General features: G+C 41.8%; 1 protein-coding gene across 2 annotated transcripts in view; it reads right to left on the bottom strand.

Annotated features, from left to right (window-relative positions):
- The window catches only part of Txlng (taxilin gamma), a 64,290-nt gene that overhangs the window by 23,564 nt on the left and 16,819 nt on the right, over positions 1-23,907 (bottom strand). For both annotated transcript variants that reach the window (XM_045140122.1, XM_004667925.3), the window contains exons 2-3: positions 12,039-12,339; positions 4,409-4,500 (exon numbers count right to left, since the gene is read on the bottom strand). In XM_045140122.1, the coding sequence (XP_044996057.1) occupies positions 4,409-4,500; positions 12,039-12,339 (393 nt within the window). The remainder of the gene's footprint in view (positions 1-4,408; positions 4,501-12,038; positions 12,340-23,907) is intronic.

Consider the following 23,907-nt stretch of genomic DNA (forward strand, 5'->3'; position numbering starts at 1 on the left):
TTCACTATGTAGTCTAAGGGTGGCCTTGAACTCATGGCGATCCTCCTACCTCTGCCTCTCGAGTGCTGGGATTAAAGGCATGCACCACCATGCCCTGCCCGCTCAGATACTCTTGATGCCAAATTTTATTCTGTTGTTATTCTGTCTGTTTCCATTTATTGAAAGTATTCTCCCCAGTTTATAATTTCTTCTTTTTCTTAAGGTATTTTGTATTCCTTTTTTGGGTACTGCACATTGAATCTATGGTGTTATGGCAGTTTGAATGTGAATATATGACTCTCATTACCTAAGAGGTTTTTTGTTTTATTTTTTTTCAAGGTAGGGTCTCACTCTAGCACAGGCTGACCAGGAACTCACTCTGTATAGTCCCAGGCTGGTCTTGAACTCATAATGGTCCTCCGACCTTGGCCTCTCAGGTGCATGAGCCACTTAGCCCAAGGTATTTTTTTGAGGCAAGCACAAAAGACTAGCCTTTTTGCATTAGAAAGCGCGCGAGAGAGAGAAAGACATACAGAGAGAATTGGCATGCCAGGGCCTCCAGCCACTGCAATCCAACTCCAGATATGTGTGCCACCTTGTGTGTATATGCTACCTTGTGCATGCACCACCTTGTTCATCTAGCTTATGAGGGATCTGGGGAGTCAAACATGGGTCTTTAGGCTTCACAGGCAAGCACCTTAACTGCTAAGCCATCTCTCCAGTCCCCCAAGGTATTTTTGATTAAGCTTGCAACTTGAGTCTGTAGCAGACAAAGCCCTGCTGGAGGTATCAATGGGGACAGATCTTAAGTCCTGCCCTTACCAGTATGTATAAGACAGTTCTGAGCTCTAGCTGTTCATGTTTACTGGCTGTTTGGTGGTATTTATCTGCTATCAGTCAGTGGAAGTGAACCAAATTCTTCTGCATTGATGATTTTTCCCCTGGATTCTATAAGCCTGAAATAAACCCTTTCCTCCCATAAGCTGCTTCTGGTCAGGTGTTTGTCCAACAATGACAAAGATAACTGCAACAGGCCTGGCACATGTTACACTATCTCCCCAGCACTCTTTTTACTTTTATTTTGAGACAGGATCTCACTAAGTTGCCCACACAGCCTTTAAACTTGTGATACTACTACCTCAAGCCTCCTGAAAGGCTGGGATTACAGGTCCATCTCACCATGCCAGGCTCTTTTAAGGAATTTTTTGATGAAGTCTTAATTTCAGTAAAGCTGAGCAGGGTCTCATCTATAACCCAGCCAATTTGTGCAATCTGACAGTACATTTTATGTTTTAAGAAACCTTTCCACAGGGCTAGAGAGGTGGCTTATTAGTTAAAGGTGTTTGCCTATGAAGCCTAAGGACCCAGGTTCAATTCCCCAGTACCCACGTAAGCCAGATGAACAAGGTGGCACATGCACCTGGAGTTCTTCTGCAGTGGCTAAAGGCTCTGGCCTGCCCATTCTCATTCCTTCTCTCTCTCTCTCTCTCTCTCCCCCTCTCTCTCAAATAAATAAAAAAATATTTTTTTAAAAGAATTCTTCCTGGAACAGCCAGGCGTAGCGGTCAAGACCTGTAGTTTGATAACTGTAAGGCAGAGGCAAGAGAATCATTGTATATTCAAGGCCAACCAGGGCTACATAAGGTAGAACCTGTATAAAACAACAAAAATTCTTCCTTAACCCAAAGTTAGAAAATTATTTATCAATAAATTTAAATAATATCTTGAAATTTTAAAGCTTCTCTCTTTTTAAAAAGATTTTTATTTATTTATTTGAGACAGAGAGAGAAAGAAAAAGAGAGAGAAATACAGATAGAATGGGCGCACCAGGGCCTCTAGCCACTGCAAACGAACTCCAGATGTATGAGTCACCATGTACTTATGTGGGCCCTGGGGAATGGAGCCAGGGTCCTTAGGCTTCTCAGGCAAGGGCCTTAACCACTAAGCAATCTCTCCAGGCTGCTTCTTCACTTTTGATATTTAAGCATCTAATCCATTTGAAACATAACGTTGTGTATGGTGTACGTTTTTTTCATTCGGACATTCCCTTTTGTTTTGAGACAGGGTTATTACCCTAGGCTGGCCTCAAACTCCTGGCTAAAGACATTTTCCTGTCTCAACCTCCCCAGTAGCTGATACTATAGGATACCATCACTTTTTGAAGTTCTATTACTATTATGAAGATGGCAGTTCTCTCCCAAATATATCTATAGACTCTATGGAATGCTCCTCAAAAATCACAAAGAACCTCAGTAATACAATAAGATGTACCTTCCTTCCACTCAACAAACCAAAATGGTGTTTCTTCCCTCCGCACATAGATTAATTTAAAACTTAAGAGATTAAAGGGCAAAGAACTGTCAATACACTTCTGACAAAAGAGTAAGAAGAATATATTTACCTAATTACCTTATTATTTTACCATAATACCACAAACAATCTGACTATGGAATAAAAACATCATTAGAAAATACTTAATGGGGACTAGAGGGCTGGCTTAGCAGTTAAGGCATTTGCCTGCAAAGCCAAATGACCCTGGTTCAATTTCCCGGGACCCACATTAGCCAGATGCACAGTGGCAAATTGTAAATGTTTAGAATAATCTTTGGGGAAAAGGCTACTTATTCCTCTGATATTCTCACTGTTACATAAGCTATATGCTCTCGCCTTTTAAATGGAACCAGTATTGTTTCAAGAAATAAAGTTTGGGGCTGGAGAGATGGCTTACCAGTTAAGGTACTTGCTTGTGAAGCCTAAGGAGCCAGATTCGATTCCCCAGAACCCACGTAAGCCAGATGCACATGGTGGTGCATGAGTCTGGAGTTTGTTTGCAGTGGCTAGAGGCCCTGGTGTGCCCATTCTCTCTGTCTCTCTCATAAATAAATAAAAATAAAATATATAAAAATAAATAAATAAAGTTTGGGGCTGGAGAGATGGCTCAGCAGTTAAGGAATTTGTCTGCAAAGCCAAACAACCAGGATTTGATTCTCCAGCACCCACGTAAAGCAAGATGCATGAGGTAGTACACACATCTGGAGTTCATTTGCAGTGACTAGAGGCCCTGGCAACCCATCCATCCATCCTTTCTCTCTGCTTGCAAATAAACAAATAAATAAATAAACAGCTTTAAAAAGTTTTAAAACATTTTCTGGGGAAATAGGTCAGGCAGTAGGTTGCTTGTCTTCACAAGCATGAGGACATTAGTTCAATTTCCCAGTACATACCTAAAAATGCTCAGGCATGGTAGCATGTTCCTGTAATCCCAGCCCTGGGAAAGTAGAGATCGGCCAGTGCCCAGAGTTCACTGACCTGCCAGTCTAGCATAATTGGTGAGCTGCAGGCCAATGAGAAACCCTGTCTCAGAAAAGGTGGACAGCATTCCTAAAGATGATACTCAAAGTTGTCTTCTGGCCTCCCCGTTCACAGGCACATAAGTACACACAAACCTACGTGAACACACACACATACACAAACATGCATGTGTGCACATACATGTTTAAAAAAAGTTTTTCTAGCCAGGCATGGTGGTGCCCGCCTTTAATCCCAGGACTCAGGAGGTGGAGGTAGGAGGATCACTGTGAATTCGAGACCCTGAGACTACACAATGAATTCCAGGTCAGTCTGGGCTAGAGCAAGAGTCTACCTAAAATAAAATATTTTTTAGGAAAAAGATTAATGCTGCTCTCAGTTTTGCTCAGAGATAAACTTCTTTATGCAGTAGACTGCTATTACTAAAGACTCATAACTGGTCAACGTACTAAGAGTAAATGGGTGAGAATTCATCCCTAACTGAGACATCTATATCATCTCTTCCAAGTCTCAGAAAATGTCAAGGAAGATACGGCATAAAGATGTGAGAAAATACAGAGGGAGGGCGGGAGGACGATGTAAAAGCTAGAAGATGAGGAGTGGTGTGAAATGCTACCTTCCAGACATGATATGGCCGTTGCACTCATAGTAGCTGTTGTTACCTTGCCCAAGACTTTCACAAGACTGGGTTTGTCCACTGAGGGTCTAATGAAGGCCCATGCTTCCCTGAGGATTTTAGGCAGTTAATGGGTAAAGGGGGGTCTCATAAGGCCCCCCCCACCTCTCTGAGGAGCTATTGTTAATTTATGGGAGGGATATTTTCTTCAGGGGTGTTGCTACTGGTACTTTGCCCATGTTCAGGTAAATATCCTCTCACCTGGGTTCTTAGAAAAGAACTCTAATACAGTTCATTAGGTCATTAAAAAAAAAAAAGTAGAAGGGGAACTAGTTGGGTAGAGGAAGGGGTTCAGTAGGAGAAAGCAATGGGGGATGAATAGGATCAAAACATTATATGCATGTATGAAATTACCAAAATTACTTAACCTAAAAAAAGCTTATCAAACACACACACATTCTGCTACACTTTATATGGCCCTCACACCTTTGATTTAATACTCACGAGATCAGCATATTTCTTACAGAGAGCTGCCAGTTTCTCTTCTGGGGTTGAAAGGGTGTTTAGCGCTTGCATCAGTAATAAAACTTCTTTTCCTAATGATTAACAAGATAAGAAATAAGTCCTGAATAGTAAAATCAACCCTAACCTGTGAATTCTACCAACACTTCCCATGTTCTGTTATACAGAGTAAAATAATTTATACCACTACTAGAAATGCAGTATTTACCAGCTCAGTTAAGAAAGCTATTTTGAGCTGGATGTGGTGACTCATACCTGTAATCCCAGCACTCTGTGGAGGATGAGGCACGAGGACTGCCTGGAGTTCAAGGCCAGTCTGGGCCAGAGTAAAACCTTATTTCAAACAAACAAACAAAAAAAGCTATTGTGGAGGTTGGGGATGTTGCTCAATGGGTTTGAGTCTTAACAGTATAAGGAATTACTTTTGAATTCTGGAGTAGCAGACCAGACCTTCTTCTGTTTCCTAACAACCACCTAAATTTCTATATCCACTAACACTGCTAAAAACTCTTATTGAAGGCTTAAAAATTCCCTTGCTTAATCACCGATGTCCAAGTTAAGACAGGGCAAACATGAAGGGTAAAGAATATTTTCAAAGGGCTCAAGGGATGGCTCAGTGGTTAAGGTATTTACCTGCAAAGCCAATGGACCCTGGTTCGATTACCCAGGACCCACATTAGCCAGATGCAAAAGAGGGTGCACACGTCTGGAATTCAGTTGCAGTGGCTGGAGGCCCTGGAGCGCCCATTCTTTCTTTCTCTCTCTCTCCCCCCCATTCAATAAATAAAATATTTTTTAAAGAGTATTTTTAAAGCTGCCTTCTGACCAAGTACAAACAAAGAAGCAAGTTCAAAGGGAGCTTCAGTTGGCACTATGCTTTGCTTATCTAAAATGCTCATAATCACTGGCAACATATTATCTTTGCTTATGAGCAATTTCATTAATTATTTTCTGGTGATTTACTTAAGCATATTCCTGGTGTTAACTAAGGTTGCTGCAAATAAAAGGACATCAAGGTAACTCTTCCATGGGGAAAAAGTGTTTAGTGGTATTTTAAAGACTTTGGCAGGAAGAAGCAGGTAGCTTAAGTAGGAGAGAGTAGTGTTTCAAATTAATTGATATTTCAGATTTACTCCTTACACTACATCACAGGCACCATTTTCATCTTCTAAAATATTCACTCTTGGGGCTAGGGAGATGGCTCAGTGGTTAAGAACACTTGCAGAATCATGAAGACCTGAGTTCAATCACCAGCTAGCATGTAAAAAGCTGTGCATGGCTATGAATGCCTGTAATTCCAGCACAGTGGCGGCGGGGGCAGGGGGTGACCACGACACAGAGATAGAGACATAGGATTATTAGGGCTCCATGGTCAGCCAGCTTTGGCCTCTACAGGGTGCATGTACCTGAATACACCATACATGCACACATACATCCAAATGAGTGTTTTTTTAAAAATCATTCTTACAAGTAAGATATTTCTGGGGATTTGTACAGCACTTGCTTAACATGTAAGATATTTCATTAAAATGTGTGTCTTGGGCTGGAGAGATACCTCAGTGGGCAAAGTGCTTGCTCTGCAAGCATAAAGATCTGAGTTTGAGCTGGAGAGATGGCTTAGGGGTTAAGGCACTTTTGCCTGCAAAGCTTAAGGATCCAGGATCAAGTCCCCAGAACCCATGTAAGCCAGATGAATATGGTTGTACATGCATCTGGAATTTGTTTGCAGTGGTGTGAGGCCCTGTAGTGCCCATCCTCTCTCTAATATAAATAAATAATAATTTTTAATTTAAAATTTAAAAACAGATCTGAGTTTGGATTCCAGGCCCCCATGTACAATGCTGGGAGTGGCAGTGTGCCTATAATCCTAGAACTGGGAAGGCAGAGTCAGGAGATGCCCTGGGCTTGCTAGTTAGTGGAATCAGTGAACTATTGAAAGCCTTTGTCTCACAAAAAAGTGTCTTAAAATGACACTGGTATTTAGTATATAGACTCCTATGGGAGGGGAGACAGAAGCTGACTTCACAAAAAGAATAGTTTTTAGTCTGAGTATAGGCTCTAGCCTATGGCCACTTGGATGCTCAGACAGGAAGTTCCCTTTAGCTCAAGAATCCCAGTCAACATAGCAAACAAAACAAAACACCTTTTCTATCAACATAAGATTTGATCTCATTTGCTGGGCATGGTGGTGCACACCTTTAATCCAAGCACTCAGGAGGCAGACAGAGGACTGACATGAGTTGGAGGCCAGCATAGGCTACAGAGTGAGTTCCAGGTCATCCTGGACTACAGTGAGACCCTACCTCAAAATTTAAAAAAAAAAAAAAAGAAAGAAAAGAAAAGAAAAGAAAAGAAAAGAAAAGAAAAGAAAAGAAAAGAAAAGAAAAGAAAAGAAAAGAAAAGAAAAGAAAAGAAGAAAAAGCCAGGTGTGGCGGTGCTGCCCTTCATGCCAGCACTTGGGAGACAGAGGTCAGAGGACTGTGGCAAGTTCAAGGCCAGCCTGAGACTACATAGTGAATTCCAGGTTAGCCTGGGCTAGAGGGAGACCCTATCTAGAAACCAAAAAAAAAAAAAAGTGAAAAAATTGATATAACTTAGCCCCAGGCCAATAAGAACATTAACAAATGATTCTTAAACTTCTGTTTTGTTTCTTTTGGGGTGGGACAATATTGGGGCTTCTCTTTGTGAGACAGAATATGCACAGTTTGCAATTCAGTTTTATTAATTACACACACACACACACACACACACACACAGATATATATACATATATATATATAATCTGCTGTGATTTCCTAGACTGGCCTTGGCCTCCAGAAGAATTGAGACTCAAATGGCATAATACACCTGTCTAAAATTCACTTGAGGGCTAGAGGGATGGCTTAGCGGTTAAGGCATTTGCCTGCAAAGCCTAAGGATCCAGGTTCAATTCTCCAGGTCCCACATAAGCCAGATACACATGGTGGTGCATGTGTCTGGAGTTATTTGCAGTGGCTAGAGGACCTGGCTCTTTCTCTCTCCCTCCCTCTGTCTCAAATTAATTAATTAATTAATTAAATAGATCTTTTAAAAAATCACTTGAAAGGCTGGAGAGATGGCTTAGCAGTTAAGAAGCTTGCCTGCAAAGCCAAACACCCAGGGATTTGATTCCTCAGGACCCACATAACCAGATGTACAAGATGGTGCATGTGTCTAGAGTTTGTCTGCAGTGGATAGAGGCCCTAGAGTGCCCTTTCTCTCTCTCTCTCTCCCTCCTTCAAATAAAAAAATTAAATTCACTTGTAAAACAATTTGTCCGTCCAGCACAATGAGAAATAAAAATGGGGCTGAGGAGACAGCTCAGAGGTTAAAGACACTTGCTTGCAAGGCGTAACAACCTGGCTTCAATTCCCCAGAACCCATGTAAAGCCAGATGTGCAAAAGGGCACGTATGTCTGCAGTTTGCACTAGGCCCTGGGTGCAACCATTCTCATTCTCTCTCCTCTCAAATAAATAAATAAAACTTTTAATACAGTGTATTTGACTACATTCAGAAGGTTCTACAACCATCACCACTATCTAATTTCAGAGTATTTTCATTATTCCACAACCAGCCCATACCCAACCAAAGTCCTTTCTCATTCCTCTATCTACCCCAACCCAACCCAGCCCTGACATCAACAAACCAACTTTCTTCTACACAGTTTTTATAATTCTGGACATTTCATTTAAGATGGAATCATGTAATTTGGGGCCTTTTGTGTTTGGCTTCTTTCTCACTGTAAAACTGTGGGGGGGTGATGTTTGTAGGGGAACATGTGAGTGGAGATCAGAGAACAACCTGAAGGTTTTTGTCCTCTCCTTTTCTCCTTGAGACCATGTCTCTCATTTGCCACTTTGAAGGCCAGACTAGCTGGTTCTTCTCGGGATTTTGCTGTTTGCCTCCCACTGCCATGGATGCACTGGGGTTGCAGATATGTAAGCTACTTTTATTAGCATGCTGGAGCTCAGGCTTGCACAGGAAGTCTGTGCACTTCCAATCATTGAGCCATCTTCCCAGCCCCTGTAAACTGTAAAATGTATCAGTGCTCCATTCCTTTCCACAGCTGAGTAATATCCTATCATATGGAAAGACTCTACTTTGTTTATTCATCATTTCATAATGAGAAATTGTGTTGTTTCCCACAGTTTGGCTGTTATGAGCACTGTCTATAAGCTGCTGTGTGCACAAATTTTCAGTCCTCTTAGGTACACAAGTCTAGAAGTAGAACTTCTTTGTCATATAGTAAATAAGTAGGTTTTTTTGTTGTTGGTTTTTCAAGGTAGTGTTCTCACTTTAGCTCAGCCTGAACTGTAGTCCCAGGCTGGCCTCAAACTCACATCTTTCCTACTTCCTGTGCTTCCAAAGTATAAAGGCATGTAATTAACATGCACACTTTAAGTATTTTTTATACTAATCTTTCTATTTATTTGACAAAGAGAAAGAGGGAGGGAAGGGGAGAATGAGAGAAAGGGAGGGAGGGAGAATGGGTGCACCAAGGCTTCAAACCACTGCAAACGAACCCCAGATGCATGTGTCACCTTGTGATTGTGGCTTCGAACCTGGGTCCTTTGGTTTTATAGGCAAATGCCTTAACTGCTAAGCTATCCCTCCAGCCCAAGTTATTATTTTTTAATATTTTATTTATATGACAGAGAGAAAAAGAGGCAGATAGAGAAAGAGAGAATGGGCACGTCAGGGCTTCGAGCCACTGCAAACAAACTCTAGTTGCTTATGCCCCATGTGCATATGGCTTATGTGGGTACTAGGAAATTGAACCTGGGTCCTTGGGTTTCACAGACAAGCACCTTAACCACTAAGCCATCCCTCTAGCCCTTAAGTATTATTTTTATGACTATTTGCTTTTTTAAGATTTTTGTTTATTTTTACTTATTTGAGAGCGACAGAGAGAGAGAATGAGCACGCCAGGGCCTCCAGCCACTGCAAACGAACTTCAGATGCATATGCCCCCTTGTGCATCTGGCTAATGTGGGACCTGGGGAATTGAGCCTCAAACCAGGGTCCTTAAGCTTCACAGAAAAGCGCTTAACCACTAAGCTATCTCTCCAGCCCAACTATTTGCTTTTATAAATATAATCTGGACTATTAATTTAGGGACTACGTCTTGCTTCTAAGGAACTAAAATCTCTTTTCATATTTCCATACTTTTTACATCTTAAAGGGTAGCAGAATTTTTATTTTTTTGTTTTGGTTTTTCAAGGCAAGGTGTCACTCTAAGAGCTCAAGAGATGGCTTAGAGATGAAGGCACTTGCCTAAAAGCCTAAGGACCCATGTACAACTCTCCAGATCCCACATAAGCCAGACACACAAAGGTGAAGCAAACAGAAGTTCACACATGCCCACTAGGTGACTCAAGCATCTGGAGTTCAATAGCAGTGGCTGAGGCCATGGCATGCCAATTCTCTCTCTCCCTCTGTTTCTCTCAAATAAAATTTAAAAAAGAGAGAGAGAGAGAGAGAGCTGAGGAAATGGCCGAGGCATTAACACATTTGCCAGCAAAGCCTAAGGACCTTGGTTCAGTTCCCCAGGACCCATATAAGCCAGATGCACAAGGGGGTGCACGCATCTGGAGTTTGTTTGCAGTGGCTAGAGGCCCTGGCATGCCCATTCTCTTTCTGTCTCTTCCTCTGTCTCTCAAATAAGTTAATTAATTAATTAATTTAATTTTAAAAATAGAGAGAGAAAGGTAACTCGATCTGTGCATGGTAGAACAAACCTTGCCAGCATCTTTAATCCCAGAACTTGGGAGGTAGAGGTAGAAGGATCAGGAGTTTAGGGTCATCCTTGGCATGCCCAAGGCTACCTTAGGCTACATGACACCATTTCAAAAAAAAAAAAATAATAACAAAAGGAAGGTAACTCTTACAGTCATATACAAAGCTATCTAAGTCACAGGTTGTGGTAGTATGAAGAAATAAATGACCCCCAACAGGAGTTTATTTAAAACTTCATGAATTTCTAGCCACTTGGCTGGAGGAGGTGTCACTGGGTGGATCTTAGGATCCAGTCCTAAGGTGTGGTGGTGGATCTGACATTCTAATCTAAAGATATGCATGCTTGTTGAGGGGTGTGGTTTTAGGGATTTGGCTTGTGGCCTCTCTCTCACTCTGCCTGGTCCTTTAAGAGGGGACCAACTTCTACCATTATGGAACTTCCCCGGGATCTGTACACTTCTACAAATATCCCTTCTTCTGTAACTGGGCCTGATTTGGAAGTTCATCTCAGCAAATCTGAAGCTATCTACTATACAGGTATAAGTAACAACTGAAAGGCAACCAGTAACACTAAAAGGGGATTTCAAATTTCTTCATAAGATTTAACAAGTTAGGAGGCAGGGAAGATGACTGGAGAGGGGGAATAAGAGCATTTGTGGCACAAATGTGAGCACCCAAATTCAAAACTCAGTACCTACACAAAAAGCCAGTGGCAGAGACAGGAGAATCAATGAGGCTGGCTGATCATCCAGTCTGACCGAAAAAATGGCATCTCCAACAAAAGACAGTCTCAAAGTAATAGCATGGAAAAGTGATAGCAGACATGCTACAACATCCTCTGGCCTCTCAAGTGTGTGAGGGGTGGGCACAATCATGTGCATATATCACATACACCCCACAACATAATATACACATACAAAATTTATCAGCCCCTGAAAAAAAGATATATTATGCCATAGCTAGGGTGATATAGCAAAGTGGTAGAGTCCTTGGTTAAATCCCCAGTACTACCAAAACAAATTAAATGGTTTGGTCAAGTGATAAGCTTGGGAAACTGAGGCAGGAGGATCAAGTCAGCTTCAGTTACACAGTGAGTTTAAAATCAGTCTGGGCTACATGAGACCATATCTCAGAGAGGAAAAACATATTCACCATATCACATTTTGGATCTTAATCACAAACTACATAACAAAAAGAAAAGATCTTATTTTTGAAAGCTGGTTAGCTCACTTTTTTTCATTTTTGAGGTAGAATCTCCACTCCAGCGAAGCTGACCTGGAATTTACTATGTAGTCTCAGACTGGCCTCAGACTCACTCGTGCCTGTGTCTCCCAAGTGCTGGACTTAATGGTCTGTGTCCAGCTTAAGTCTTTTTGTTGTTGTTGTTTTTGTTTTTACATGGATACTGGGGAATTGAATTTGGGTTGTTAGGCACTGCAGGCAAGTGCCTTAACCACTAAGCCATCTCTCCAGCCCCCCTTGACTCATGTTTTGATTGCAGGTAACATGTCTATCAATTTTTTATGCTTAGTCTTAAGCTGATCAAATAAATATATAGTTATCATTTAATTTTTAACCCAACTACATTGAAGATACAAACAAGGGAACTCAATAACACTTGTCAGGTGGGCCCCGTATTTTTTCGAGAGAGCTAATTCTTGATTCTTTAGAGAAAAATAAGCTTCCTACTCCATTATTTCCATGTCCTGTACAGAAGTGCAGCAGACAAGCAGCCTAACCTCAGCAATGGTTGTAGCTAAGCACCTACAAATGGCCATGCTCGTGGTCACCCGTGCTGATGGCAATATGAATAAAATAAGCAATATGTTGAAATCTTCAACACTGAGCAACGATTACCTAAGGTTTTTTCCTTGTTCCTGCTGCACTCTGAATCTTGCTGACCATCAGGGGGACCTGTTCGAGCTTCTCGTCCAGGAATTTCCTTTCTTGCCGCTTGTGCACAGAATGCTGGGCTCACCAAATTCCTGTTCTTTGTTAAAAGGTCACTGCCTTCATTCCCTTCTAGTGAATGCTTGTTAGTTGTATCACCACAACTGGAGCCTTGATGTTGAAGAATAACATTTGTTTGAGAATTACACATGTCTGCTTTCACTCCGAGCCCACAAATTCCAGGTTCTTCCATAGTACCAATTTCAAACTATAGGGAAGAAGAAAGAAAAGATGGAAGGAGTTGAATCATACACAGCCCATTTTTACACAGCACCACCAAAAAAAATAAAGTTAAAATAAATCAAGAGTCAAGACTATCCTGAGACTACATAGTGAATTCCAGGTCAGCCTGAGCTAGAGCAAGACTTGTGCCTGGAAAAAAAAAATGAAGTCTAATGTAAACTTGTTTTCCTATAATTAATTAGAGGGGCTGGAGAGATTTCCAGGTGGTTAAGGTGCTTGCCTACAAAGACTAATGACCCAGGTTCCATTCCCCAATGCCCAATAAAGCCAGATGTAAAAAGTGGCACATGCACCTGGAGTTTGTTTGCGGTGGCTATTGGCCCTGGCATGCCCATTCTCTCTGTTGTCTTTCTTCTCTCTCTTTTTCTTTCCCTCCCTCCCTCCCTCTCTCTCTCTCCTTACAGATAAATAAATAAAAATGTTTAAAAATAGGCCAGGCATGGTGGTGCACATCTTTAATCCCAGCACAGAGGTAGGAAGCCTGCCATGAGTTCAAGGCCACCCTTGCCTACATAATGAGTTCCAGGTCAGCCTGAGCTAGAGAGAGACCCTACCTCAAATTAATTAATTAATTAAAATTATAAAGGGGGCTGGACAGATGTCTTAGCAGTTAAGTCGCTTGCCTATGAAGCCTAAAAACCCAGGTTCAATTCTCCAGGTGCCACATAAGCCAGATGCACAAGGTAGCACAAGTGTTTGGAGTTCATTTGCAGTGGCTAGAGACCCTGGCATGCCCATTCTCTCTCTATCAAATAAATAATAATAACAAAATTAATTAGGGGCTGGAGAGACGGTTTAGAGGTTAAGACACTTGCCTGCAAAGCATAAAGACCAAGGTTCAATACCCCAGTACCCATGTAAACTGTATGCACAAGGTGGTACATGTGTCTGGAGGCCCTGATGTGCCACTCTATCTGCGTATCTTCCTCTCTCTCTCTCAAGTAAATAAATTATTTTTTTTAACTGCTTTTGATTTTTTTTTTAATTTTTATTAACATTTTCCATGATTATAAAATATATCCCATGGTAATTCCCTCCCTCCCCACCCCCACACTTTCCCGTTTGAAATTCCATTCTCAATCATATTACCTCCCCATTACAATCATTGTAATTACATATATACAATATCAACCTATTAAGTATCCTCCTCCCTTCCTTTCTCCACCCTTTATGTCTCCTTTTTGACTTACTGGCCTCTGCTACTAAGTATTTTCATTCTCACACAGAAGCCCAGTCATCTGTAGCTAGGATCCCCATATGAGAGAGAACATGTGGCGCTTGGCTTTCTGGGCCTGGGTTACCTGACTTAGTATAATACTTTCCAGGTCCATCCATTTTTCTGCAAATTTCATAACTTCATAAATTAATATTTTTAAATATTTTATTTATTTATTTGAGAGAGAGAGAGGAAGAGGCAGGGAGAGAGAAAGAATGGGCACACCAGGGCTTCTAGCCACTGCAAACGAACTCCAGACACATGCGCCCCCTTGTGCATCTGGCTTATGTGGGTCCTAGGGAATCAAACCAGGGTCCTTAGGCTTCGCAGACAAATGCCTTAATCACTAATTTCTCAGTCAACTTAAATGAGGATCTAGTGACATTGCTCAGTGGTTAAAGGGGCTTAAATGCAAATACTGACGGTCTGGCCCAGGTTTGATTACTCAGTGCCGAAGTAAAGCCAGATATATGAAGTGGTACATGCATCTGAAATTCATTTGCAGCAGCAAAAGGCCCTGGCACCCCCATACTCATTCCTCTTTCTCTCCTTTCCCATCCCAATTTTTTTTTAAGTTACTATAAATATATGCTTATGATTGTTAATTAAAAAACTGGAACTTAGCCAGGTGCAGTGGTGCATGCCTTTAATTCTAGCATGTGGGAGGCAGAGGTAGTAGGATCACCTTGAGTTCAAGGCCACCCTGAGACTACACAGTGAATCCAGAACAGCCTGAGTAAGACTGAGACCCTACCTCAAAAAAAAAAAAAAAAAAGCCAAGCATGGTGGTGCACGCCTTTAATCCCAGCCCTCGGGAGGCAGAGGTAGGAGGATCGCTGTGAGTTCGAGGCCACCCTGAGAATCCATAGTGAATTCCAGGTCAGCCTGGGCTAGAGTGAGACCCTACCTCAAAAAAACAAAACAAAACTGGACTTGGAGACTGGAAAGTTGGCTTAGCGGGTAAGGGGCTTGCCAGCAAAGCTGAAGGACCCAAGTTGAATTTCCCAGTCTCCATAAAACCAGATGTACAAAATGGTGCATGCATCTGGAGTTCGAGTGCGGTGGCTAAAAGCCTGACACACTCATTCATTCATTCATATTCTCTCAATCTCTCTTTCTGCCTCTTTCATGTGTGCATGCTCTCTCTCTCTCAAATAAATAATATTAATAAATGTGCATTTAAAAAAAAAACAGGGCTGGAGAGATGGCTTAGTGGTTAAGCGCTTGCCTGTGAAGCCTAAGGACCCCGGTTCGAGGCTCGGTTCCCCAGGTCCCACATTAGCCAGATGCACAAGGGGGCGCACGCGTCTGGAGTTCGTTTGCAGAGGCTGGAAGCCCTGGCGCGCCCATTCTCTCTCTCTCTCTCCCTCTGTCTGTCTTTCTCTCTGTGTCTGTTGCTCTCAAATAAATAAATAATTAATTAATTAAAAAAAAACTGGAACTTATCCAGGCATAGTGGTGCATGCCTTTAATCCCAGCACTTGGGAGGCAGAGGTAGGAGGATTGCCATGAGTTCAAGGCCACCCTGGGACTAAATAAATGAATTCCAGGTCAGCCTGAGCTAGAGTGGGACTCTACCTCAAACACATACACACACACACACACACACACACACACACACACACACACACAAAACAACTGGAACTTGGGATAGAAAGATGGCTTGTGCGTCAAAGATACTTGCTTGCAAAGTCTGATGGCCTGGGTTGAATTCTCAGTACCCACATAAAGCCATACACACCAAGAAGCACACACACCTGGAATTAGGTTGCACTGGCAGTCCCGTATTCTTGTATGTATCCACTTTCTCTCAAATAAATAAATATTTAAAAAACTGGAACTCTTAAAAAAATTTATAAATAGTAGCTGGGCATTGTAGCACACACTTATAATACTAGCACTCATATTAGGACAGCAACCCCTGATTGTTTTTTAGGCCCATTTGCTTGAAACACCGTTTTCTAACCTTTGACCCTAAGATAGTGTCCATCCTTTGTGAAAGGTGAGTATCTTGGAGGCAACAACAAACACATAGAGGATGAAATCAGAGAAAATCACTCCCATTCACAGTTTCATCAAAAAACAAAAGTACCTTGGAATAAACCTAACCAAGGAAGTGAAGGATTTATACAATGAATCTTTAAAACACTCAAGTGAGAAATTGCAGAAGACACTAGGAAATGGAAAAACATCCCTTGTTCATGGATCGGAAGAAGCAATGTTGTGAAAATGGCAATCTTACCAAAAGCAATCTACACATTTAATGCAATCCCCATCAAGATTCCAATGGCATTCTTCAAGGAAATAGAAAAAAAAAACAGTCCAAAAATTCATTTGGAATAAAAAAAATCTCTAATATCTAAAATAATACTGAGCAACAAAAATAAAGCTAGTGGGGCTAGAGAAATGGATTAGCTGTTAAGCGCTTGCCTGTGAAGCCTAAGGACCCAGGTTTGAGGCTCGAATCTCCAGGACCCACATAAGCCAGATGCACAAGGTGGTGCATGCTTCTGGAGTTTGTTTGCAGTGGCTGGAAGCCCTGGTGTGCCCATTCACTCTCTCTCTCTCTCTCTCTCTCTGCCTCTTTCCCTGTCTGTTGCTCTCAAATAAATAAATGAATAAAATCTTTAAAAAAGACATTTAAAAAATAAATAAATAAAAATAAAGCTGGTGGTACCACCATACCTGATTTTCACCTGTACTACAGGGCCACAGTAACAAAAACAGCATAGTACTGGCACAAAAGCAGACATGTAGATCAATGGAACAGAATAAAGGACCCAGATGTAAGCCCAGGTAGCTATAGCCACCTGATATTCAATAAAAATGCCAAAATACTCATTGAAGAAGACAGCCTCTTCAGCAAATTGTACTGGGAAAACTGGATATGTATCTGTAGAAGGATGAAAATAGATTCTCCTCTCTCTCCATGCACAAGAATTAAGTCCAAATGGATTAAAGACCTTAACATTAGACCTGACATTCTGAGACTGCTAGAGTAAAAAGTAGGGGAAACCCTTCAACATATTGGTCTTAGCAAAGACTTTCTGAACATAACCCCAATTGCTCAGGCAATAAGACCACCCATTCTCTCTCTCTCTCTCTTTCTCTCCCCCTCCCTTCTCTCCCCTCTCTCAACCTCTATCTATCTATCCCTCTCTCTCCTCAAAATAAATATTTTTGTAAAATCTAAAGAAATGAAGAAATAAAATAATTAGTAGCTTACACAAAGTAGCATATGTGTCTGGAATTTTATTTTATTTATTTATTTATTTATTGCAGTAGCACTAGGCCCTGACATGATTCTCATTCATATTCATTCTCTCTCTCTTCTCTCTCTCTCTCACCTTGTAAGTAAATAAATATATTTTTTTTAAAAATGAACTGACAATTTAAAGAGCCATGTGTGTCTTGAAACACTGTTTTCCAACCTTTGACACACTCATAACAAAGTGTATGTGCAATAAAAATAACTTTATTCAGGCTGGAGAGATGCCTTGCTCTACCCTAGGCTGATCTAGAATTTACTATGTAGTCTCAGGGTGGCCTTGAACTCAAGGTGATCCTCCTACCTCTGCCTCCCGGTGAGTGCTGGAATCAAAGGGGTGTGTCACCAAGACCAGCCTTACTTTGCTTTTTGTTTTGTCTTTTTAAGAGAGTCTCATGTACTCCAGGCTGGCCTGGAACTCACTATTATCTCTAAAGATGACCTTTAATTCCTGATCCTCCTGCTTCTACCACACAAGTACTGGGATTAAAAACACTGATACCATGGGCAACTAAGTACAGTGATTTTTTGAAAGAACAAACTGACACTGCCAATTTGGACAACTCTTTGGCAATATGAATAGCTTCTAACCCAGTTAACTCTACTAGGACTTTACCCAAGTGTGTTCATATGTGCAGTGAAAGGCCAAGAAATGTTTAAAGCAGCACTAGTCATAAAAGCCCTAAGATGGGATGAATTCAAACTTCTATCAGCAAAAGAATAGGTAAGTTGACGGCTGGAGAGATGGCTTAGCGGTAAGGCACTTGCCTGTAAAGCCAAAGGACCTAGGTTCAATTCCCCAGGATCCACATAAGCCAGATGCACAAGATGATGCATGCATCTGGAGTTCGTTTGCAGCAGTTGGCGCACTTGTTCTATCTGCCAAATTCTTTCTAATAAATAAAAATATTTTAAAAAAGGATAGGTGAGGGCTGGAGAGATGGCTTAGCGGTTAAGCGCTTGCCTGTGAAGCCTAAGGACCCCGGTTCGAGGCTCGGTTCCCCAGGTCCCACGTTAGCCAGATGCACAAGGGGGCACACGCGTCTGGAGTTCGTTTGCAGAGGCTGGAAGCCCTGGCGCGCCCATTCTCTCTGTCCCTCTATCTGTCTCTCTCTCTGTGTCTGTCACTCTCAAATAAAAAAAAAAAAGGATAGGTGAATTAAAGTGTGTTCAGACTATTTAGCAATGAGAATGGACTACAGGTAGACAAAGTAGCATAGCTGAACTTCACAGACCTAATGCCATGAGGGAGGTGCCATAAGAGGAAACAATTTGGGCTGGAGAGATGGTTTAGTGGTTAAGACACATGCCTGCAAAGCCTAAGGACCCAGGTTTGATTCTCCAGGTCCCATATAAACTAGATGCACATGGCGGTATTTCTGGAGTTCCTGTGCAGTGGCTAGAGGCCCTGGCATACCTGTTCGCACTCTCTATCTCTCTCTCTCCCCCTCTGTCTTAAATAAATAAAAAATAAATCTTAAAAAAAATTGAAAAAGGAAAAAAAAACAAGGAAACAATTTATACATAAAAAGAAGCCAGATGGGGCTGGAGAGATGGCTTAGCGGCTTAGCGCTTGCCTGTGAAGCTTAAGGACCCCGGCCTGAGGCTCGATTCCCTAGGATCCACGTAAGCCAGAGGCATGGGGGGGGGGGCGGCACCTGTCTGGAGTTCATATGCAGTGGCTGGAGGCCCTGGTGTGCCTATTCTCTCTCTTTCTGACACTCATAAATAAATAAAAATGAACAAAAAGAAGCCAGGCGTGATGGCACATGCCTTTAATCCCAGCACTCAGGGGGCAAAGGTAAGAGGATCGCCATGAGTTTAGGCCACTCTGAGACTCTATAGTGAATTCCAGGTCAGCCTGAGCTAGAGTGAGACTGTACCTCGAAAAACAAAAACAAACATAAAAAAAAGCAGCAGCAGCCAGGTAAACTGGGGTGTGGTGGTACACGCTTTAATCCCATTATTCAAGAGACAGGCAGGAGGAACTGCAGTAAATTTGTGGCCACCCTGAGACTACATAGTGAATTCTAGCTTACCCTGGGCTAGAGTGAGACCCTACCTCAAAAAAGCAAAAATAAATAAATAAATAAATAAAACGATGCCAAGCAAATGTATGCTAGAAATAAGAAGAAGGTACTACTGGGGATAGAGATTTATAGGATTTATATTCGTACTTTCTATCCTTTTTAGAATGTATACAAATGTTACTTCTCATTCTTATAGGAGAGCAGAGACCAAAAAATTGCCAAAGCTCATGAAAAAAAAAAAAAAACTAGCAAGCTCCAAGATCGCTAAGAGACTCTTACTCGAGTAAAAACAGAAAATAGAAAGATAGATGTCTCACCCTGGCCACCACAGGAGAGCACACCCCATTCATTACATGTGAGCCCTTAGAATATCACAAGGGCAAATATACATGCAAACAGCGTACGTGCGCGCGTGCACACACACACACACACACACATTAGAAACACACAAACAAGCAAAAATCAAAGCTTAAGTTACAAGTATAAATTTAGAAGTTTTGAGTTTGTTGGTCAGGTAGGACCCTGAGGTCCCCAAAGCAATAAAGGCTGGTGCCAAGGCTCTTGGTGGCCCACCAGAACTAGATGTTAAGACCCTACTTTGTTTGCAGGATGCTAAGAAATCAAGCTAAAATTAAGCTGCAAACCCTCTCCCTGCTGACTAGTAGTCATAGTGCTGGAAAGTGCTATGCAACCTCCTGGGGGAGAAGTCACTGGTTGACTTGCAGTGGACACCAATGGCCACACAGACAAGATGCACCCACAATTGCAATTGTGACATGTATGTTATGGGAGTAACCAAATGTTCTCAGATTAGATTTAAGGTCCTTTCCATGAGAGAAAATTCATGCCTAGTATGGAAATCATGGTTAAAAGCTAGGAAGGTCACAAGCCCTATAAAGAAGTTAGTGCTGTTGGGTGGCTACATGGCTACATTATATCTACCAAGTCTACATATGTTTATGCCTACATATTACTTCTACTCTCATTTTGGTTAGAGAAATTTCTTTTCAGATTGAGATGGCTGCTGGGATGACTCAAAACTTATCCCAAGTGCTGAGAAGTGACAGTTAAGTGTGCAGCACTTAATGAGACATCTGTATCACACCCTCCAGTGGCTCAGGAACTATACTGGAAGAGGTGGTAGAAAGAATGGGGAGAAGTGCTTTGGAACACTGATTCCCAGATACAAAAAGGTCATATTCATGACCTCATGGCAGCTGTCCATTAACCTGCAAAACACATGCATAACATGGGGCCCACCAACAGGTTGTCCTTGAGAAAGAAGGGTTTAAAAAGAAAGACATCAGGGGCTGGAGAAGATAGCTTAGCAATTAAGGTGCTTGCCTGCAAAGCCAAAGGACTCCGGTTCAATTCCCCAGACTCACATAAGCCAAATGCAGCACAAGGAGAAGCATGCATCTGGAATTCATTTACAGTGGCTGGAGGCTCTCTCTCACTCTCTACCTCTTTCTTTCTCTCTCTCAAATAAATAAATAAATAAATATTTTAAAAAAGACATCAGGGGCTAGAGAGATGGCTTAGCAGTTAAGGTGCTTACCTGCGAACCCTAAGGACCCAGGTTCAATTCCCCAGTGCCCACATAAACCAGATGCATAAGGTGGCACATGTGTGTGGAGTTCGTTTGCAGTGGCTAAAATCCCTAGAGCACTCATTGCCCCACCCCCACCTTTCTCTCTTAAATAAATAAGAAAATATATGTTTAAGACATCATTTTAAGCCGGGTGTGGTGTCGCATGCCTTTAATCCCAGCACTTGGGAGGCAGAGGTAGGAAGATTACAGTAAGTTTTAGGCCACCCTAAGACTACTGAGTGTATTTCAGGTCAGCTTGAGCCAGGGTGAGACCCTACCTCGAAAAAATATATATATATTTTTTTTAAAAAAGATGCTTTCAAGCTGGGCGTGGTGGCATGTCTTTAATCCCAGCACTTGGGAGGCAGAGGTAGGAGGATTACACTAAGTTTTAGGCCACCCTGAGACTACTGAGTGTATCTCAGGTCAGCTTGAGCTAGAGTGAGACCCTACCTTGAAAAAAAAAAAAAACTTATTTTTTTAAATATTTTTTTTTAAAGATGCTTTCAAGCTGGGTGCGGTGGCATACGCCTTTAATCCCAGTACTCGGGAGGCAGAGGTAGGAGGATCGCCGTGAGTTTGAGGCCACCCTGAGACTCCATAGTGAATTCCAGGTCAGCCTGGGCTAAATAGAGTGAGACCCTACCTCAAAACAAAACAAAACAAAACAAAACAAAACAAAACAAAACAAAACAAAACAAAACAAAACAAAACAGATGCTTTCAGGGCCCTGAATGTCCAAAACAATCTTGGCTAAACAAATTTGAAGGACTCACACCTCCTTACTCAAAGACTACAGGCATGGTAGGCTAGTCAGTGTGGTGGTAGCATAGAGACAGGTCAGAGAGAGATACCTGGAGTCTAGAACAAACCTGTACATCCGAGGTCAGCTGACAGAGGGAGAAAGAACTGTCTTTTAAGTAAATGTTTCTAAGACAACTTGAATATGGATTTACCTCACACCATGTTTAAAACTTGTCAAATTCAACATACTATATATACATATTTTTTTCAGGTGAAAGTGTCCTTATGTAACTTAGCACCACGTACAATGAACAATTGCAATTGGAAAATGTAAATGTCAACTGTATAAACTTGTTGATATAGAAACACTCATAAAACTACAAAAATAAAAAAAAAAAAGACATCAAGGGGCTGGAGAGGCAGCTTAGAAGTTAAGGCATTTGCCTGCAAAGCCAAAGGACCTTGGTTCGATTCCCCAGTACCCATATAAGCCAGATGCACAAGGGGGCCTATGCATCTGGAGTTGGTTTGCAGTGGCTGGAGGCCCTGGTGCACCCATTCTTTCTTCCTCTTTCCCTCTCTCTCTCAAATAAATAAATAAAAATAAAATTTAAAAAAAGACATCAATACAGAAGAGTTTGAAATAGTAGAAAAAGCTGGAGAGATGGCTCAGCAGTTAAGGTGCTAGCCTGATATAGTAGGAAAGAGGTTCTGTGAAGGGAGATGTGTAAGGGAGTACAAGGAGGGTAGCAGGAGGGAATTATGTAGATTTATTTAATAAAGGTTTTATTTCAATAAAATATTATTTTAAAAAGGAATTGAGCTCATGCCTTTAATTCCAGCACTGAGGTGGCCAAAGTAGAAGGAACACTGTGGGTTCAAGGCCAGCCTGGGATTACAGAGTGAGTTGCAGGTCAGCCTGAACTAGACTGAGACCCTACTTCAGGAAAAAATAAAAGTTGAAATGTAGGGGCTAGGAATATAGCTCAGTGTGTGTGTGTGTGGGGTGGGGGGGGGGGGATTACCAAGTATGTGCAAAGCTTGGGATTCAAACCCCAGCATAGCAAAGCAATTAAAGTTCCAATTTATATATTATGTAAGAGGGGTGTAAGCCGGGTGTGCTGGTGCACACCTTTAATCTCGGCACTGGGGAGGCAGAGGTAGGAGGATCACTGAGAGTTCAAGACCAGCAGGGGACTATAGAGTGAGTTCTAGGTCAGCCTAGGCTAGAGTGAGTCCCTACCTTGAAAAACGGGGGGGGGGGGATAATGGCTGGTGAATATGATCAAAATACATCATATACATGTATGAAAATGTCATAATGAAACCCATTATTATATGTAATTAATATATACTAATTTTTTTTTTTGTTTTCTTTTGCCAGTTAGGGTTTCACACTAGCCCAGACTATCCTGGGAATTCACTGTGTAGTCTCAGGGTGGCCTCGAACTCACAGTGATCCTCCTACCTCTGCCTCCCAAGTGCTGGGATTAAAGGCTAGCATCTCCACATCCAGCTAATAAAAACTTTTTTATTATTTTTTTTATTCTATTATTTGAGAGATAGATAGAAAGAGGCAGAGAGAGAGAGAAAGAGAGAGAGAGAGAGAGAGAGAGAGAGAGAGAGAGAGAGAGAGAGAGAGAATGGGTACACCAGGGCCTTCAGCCACTGTAAACAAACTCTACATGCCTGCACCACCTTGTGCATCTGGCTTACATGGGTCCTGGGGAATGGAACCTCGGTCCTTGACTTCACAAGCAAATGCCTAAACCACTAAGCCATGTCTCCAGCACATATAAAGGTTTTATTAATTATTTTATTTATTTATTAAAGACAGAGAGAGAGAGAGAGAGAGAGAGAGAGAGAAGGAGAGAGAGAGAGAGAGAGAGAGAGAGGGAGGGAGGGAGGGAGGGAGGGAATGAGTGCACCAGGACCTCTAGCCACTGCAAACGAACTCCAGACACATGCGCCACCTTCTACATCTGGTTTACATGGGACCTGGAGAATTGAACCTGGGTCCTTAGACTTTGCAGGCAAGAGCCTTAACCACTAAGCAAACTCTCCAGTGCCCCCCCAAAAAAAACCTTTTTGAATGATAAAAGAGTGTTTACTCAAAGAAAAGGGGTCATGAAGAACAAAACAAATATTTGCCTCCATGGCAAGAAAAACTCTGCTGCTTTTGAGGGGCTGAGATGGACCTCAGTAACTGAGCACATCCATGAAGTTCTGGGATCCATCTCTGCAATGAAGGGGAAAAAAAAAAAAAAAACTGTTGGGCTGGAGAGATGGCTTAGCGGTTAAGCACTTGCCTATGAAGCCTAAGGACCCTGGTTCGAGGCTCAATTTCCCAGAACCCATGTTAGCCAGATGCACAAGGGGCTACACACATCTGGAGTTCATTTGGAGTGGCTGGAGGCCCTGGCGTGCCTATTCTCTCTATCTGTCACTCTCAAGTAAATTAATAAAAATAAAAAAAATATGTTTTTAAAAACCTGTTCATGCATCCTAGCCTGGTGGTCTGGAACTTGAACTGGCATTATAACTGAGGATATCTGAACTTCTAATCCTCTAGCCTCCACCTCTCAAATGATGGCATTATAGATGTACATCACCATACCTGATTTATGCAGCACTGAGAATGGAACCCAGAGCTTTGTACATGCTAGGCAAGCACTATGCCAAAT

The sequence above is a fragment of the Jaculus jaculus genome, chromosome X (genome assembly GCF_020740685.1).
Source record: "Jaculus jaculus isolate mJacJac1 chromosome X, mJacJac1.mat.Y.cur, whole genome shotgun sequence".
NCBI lineage: Eukaryota > Metazoa > Chordata > Mammalia > Rodentia > Dipodidae > Jaculus > Jaculus jaculus.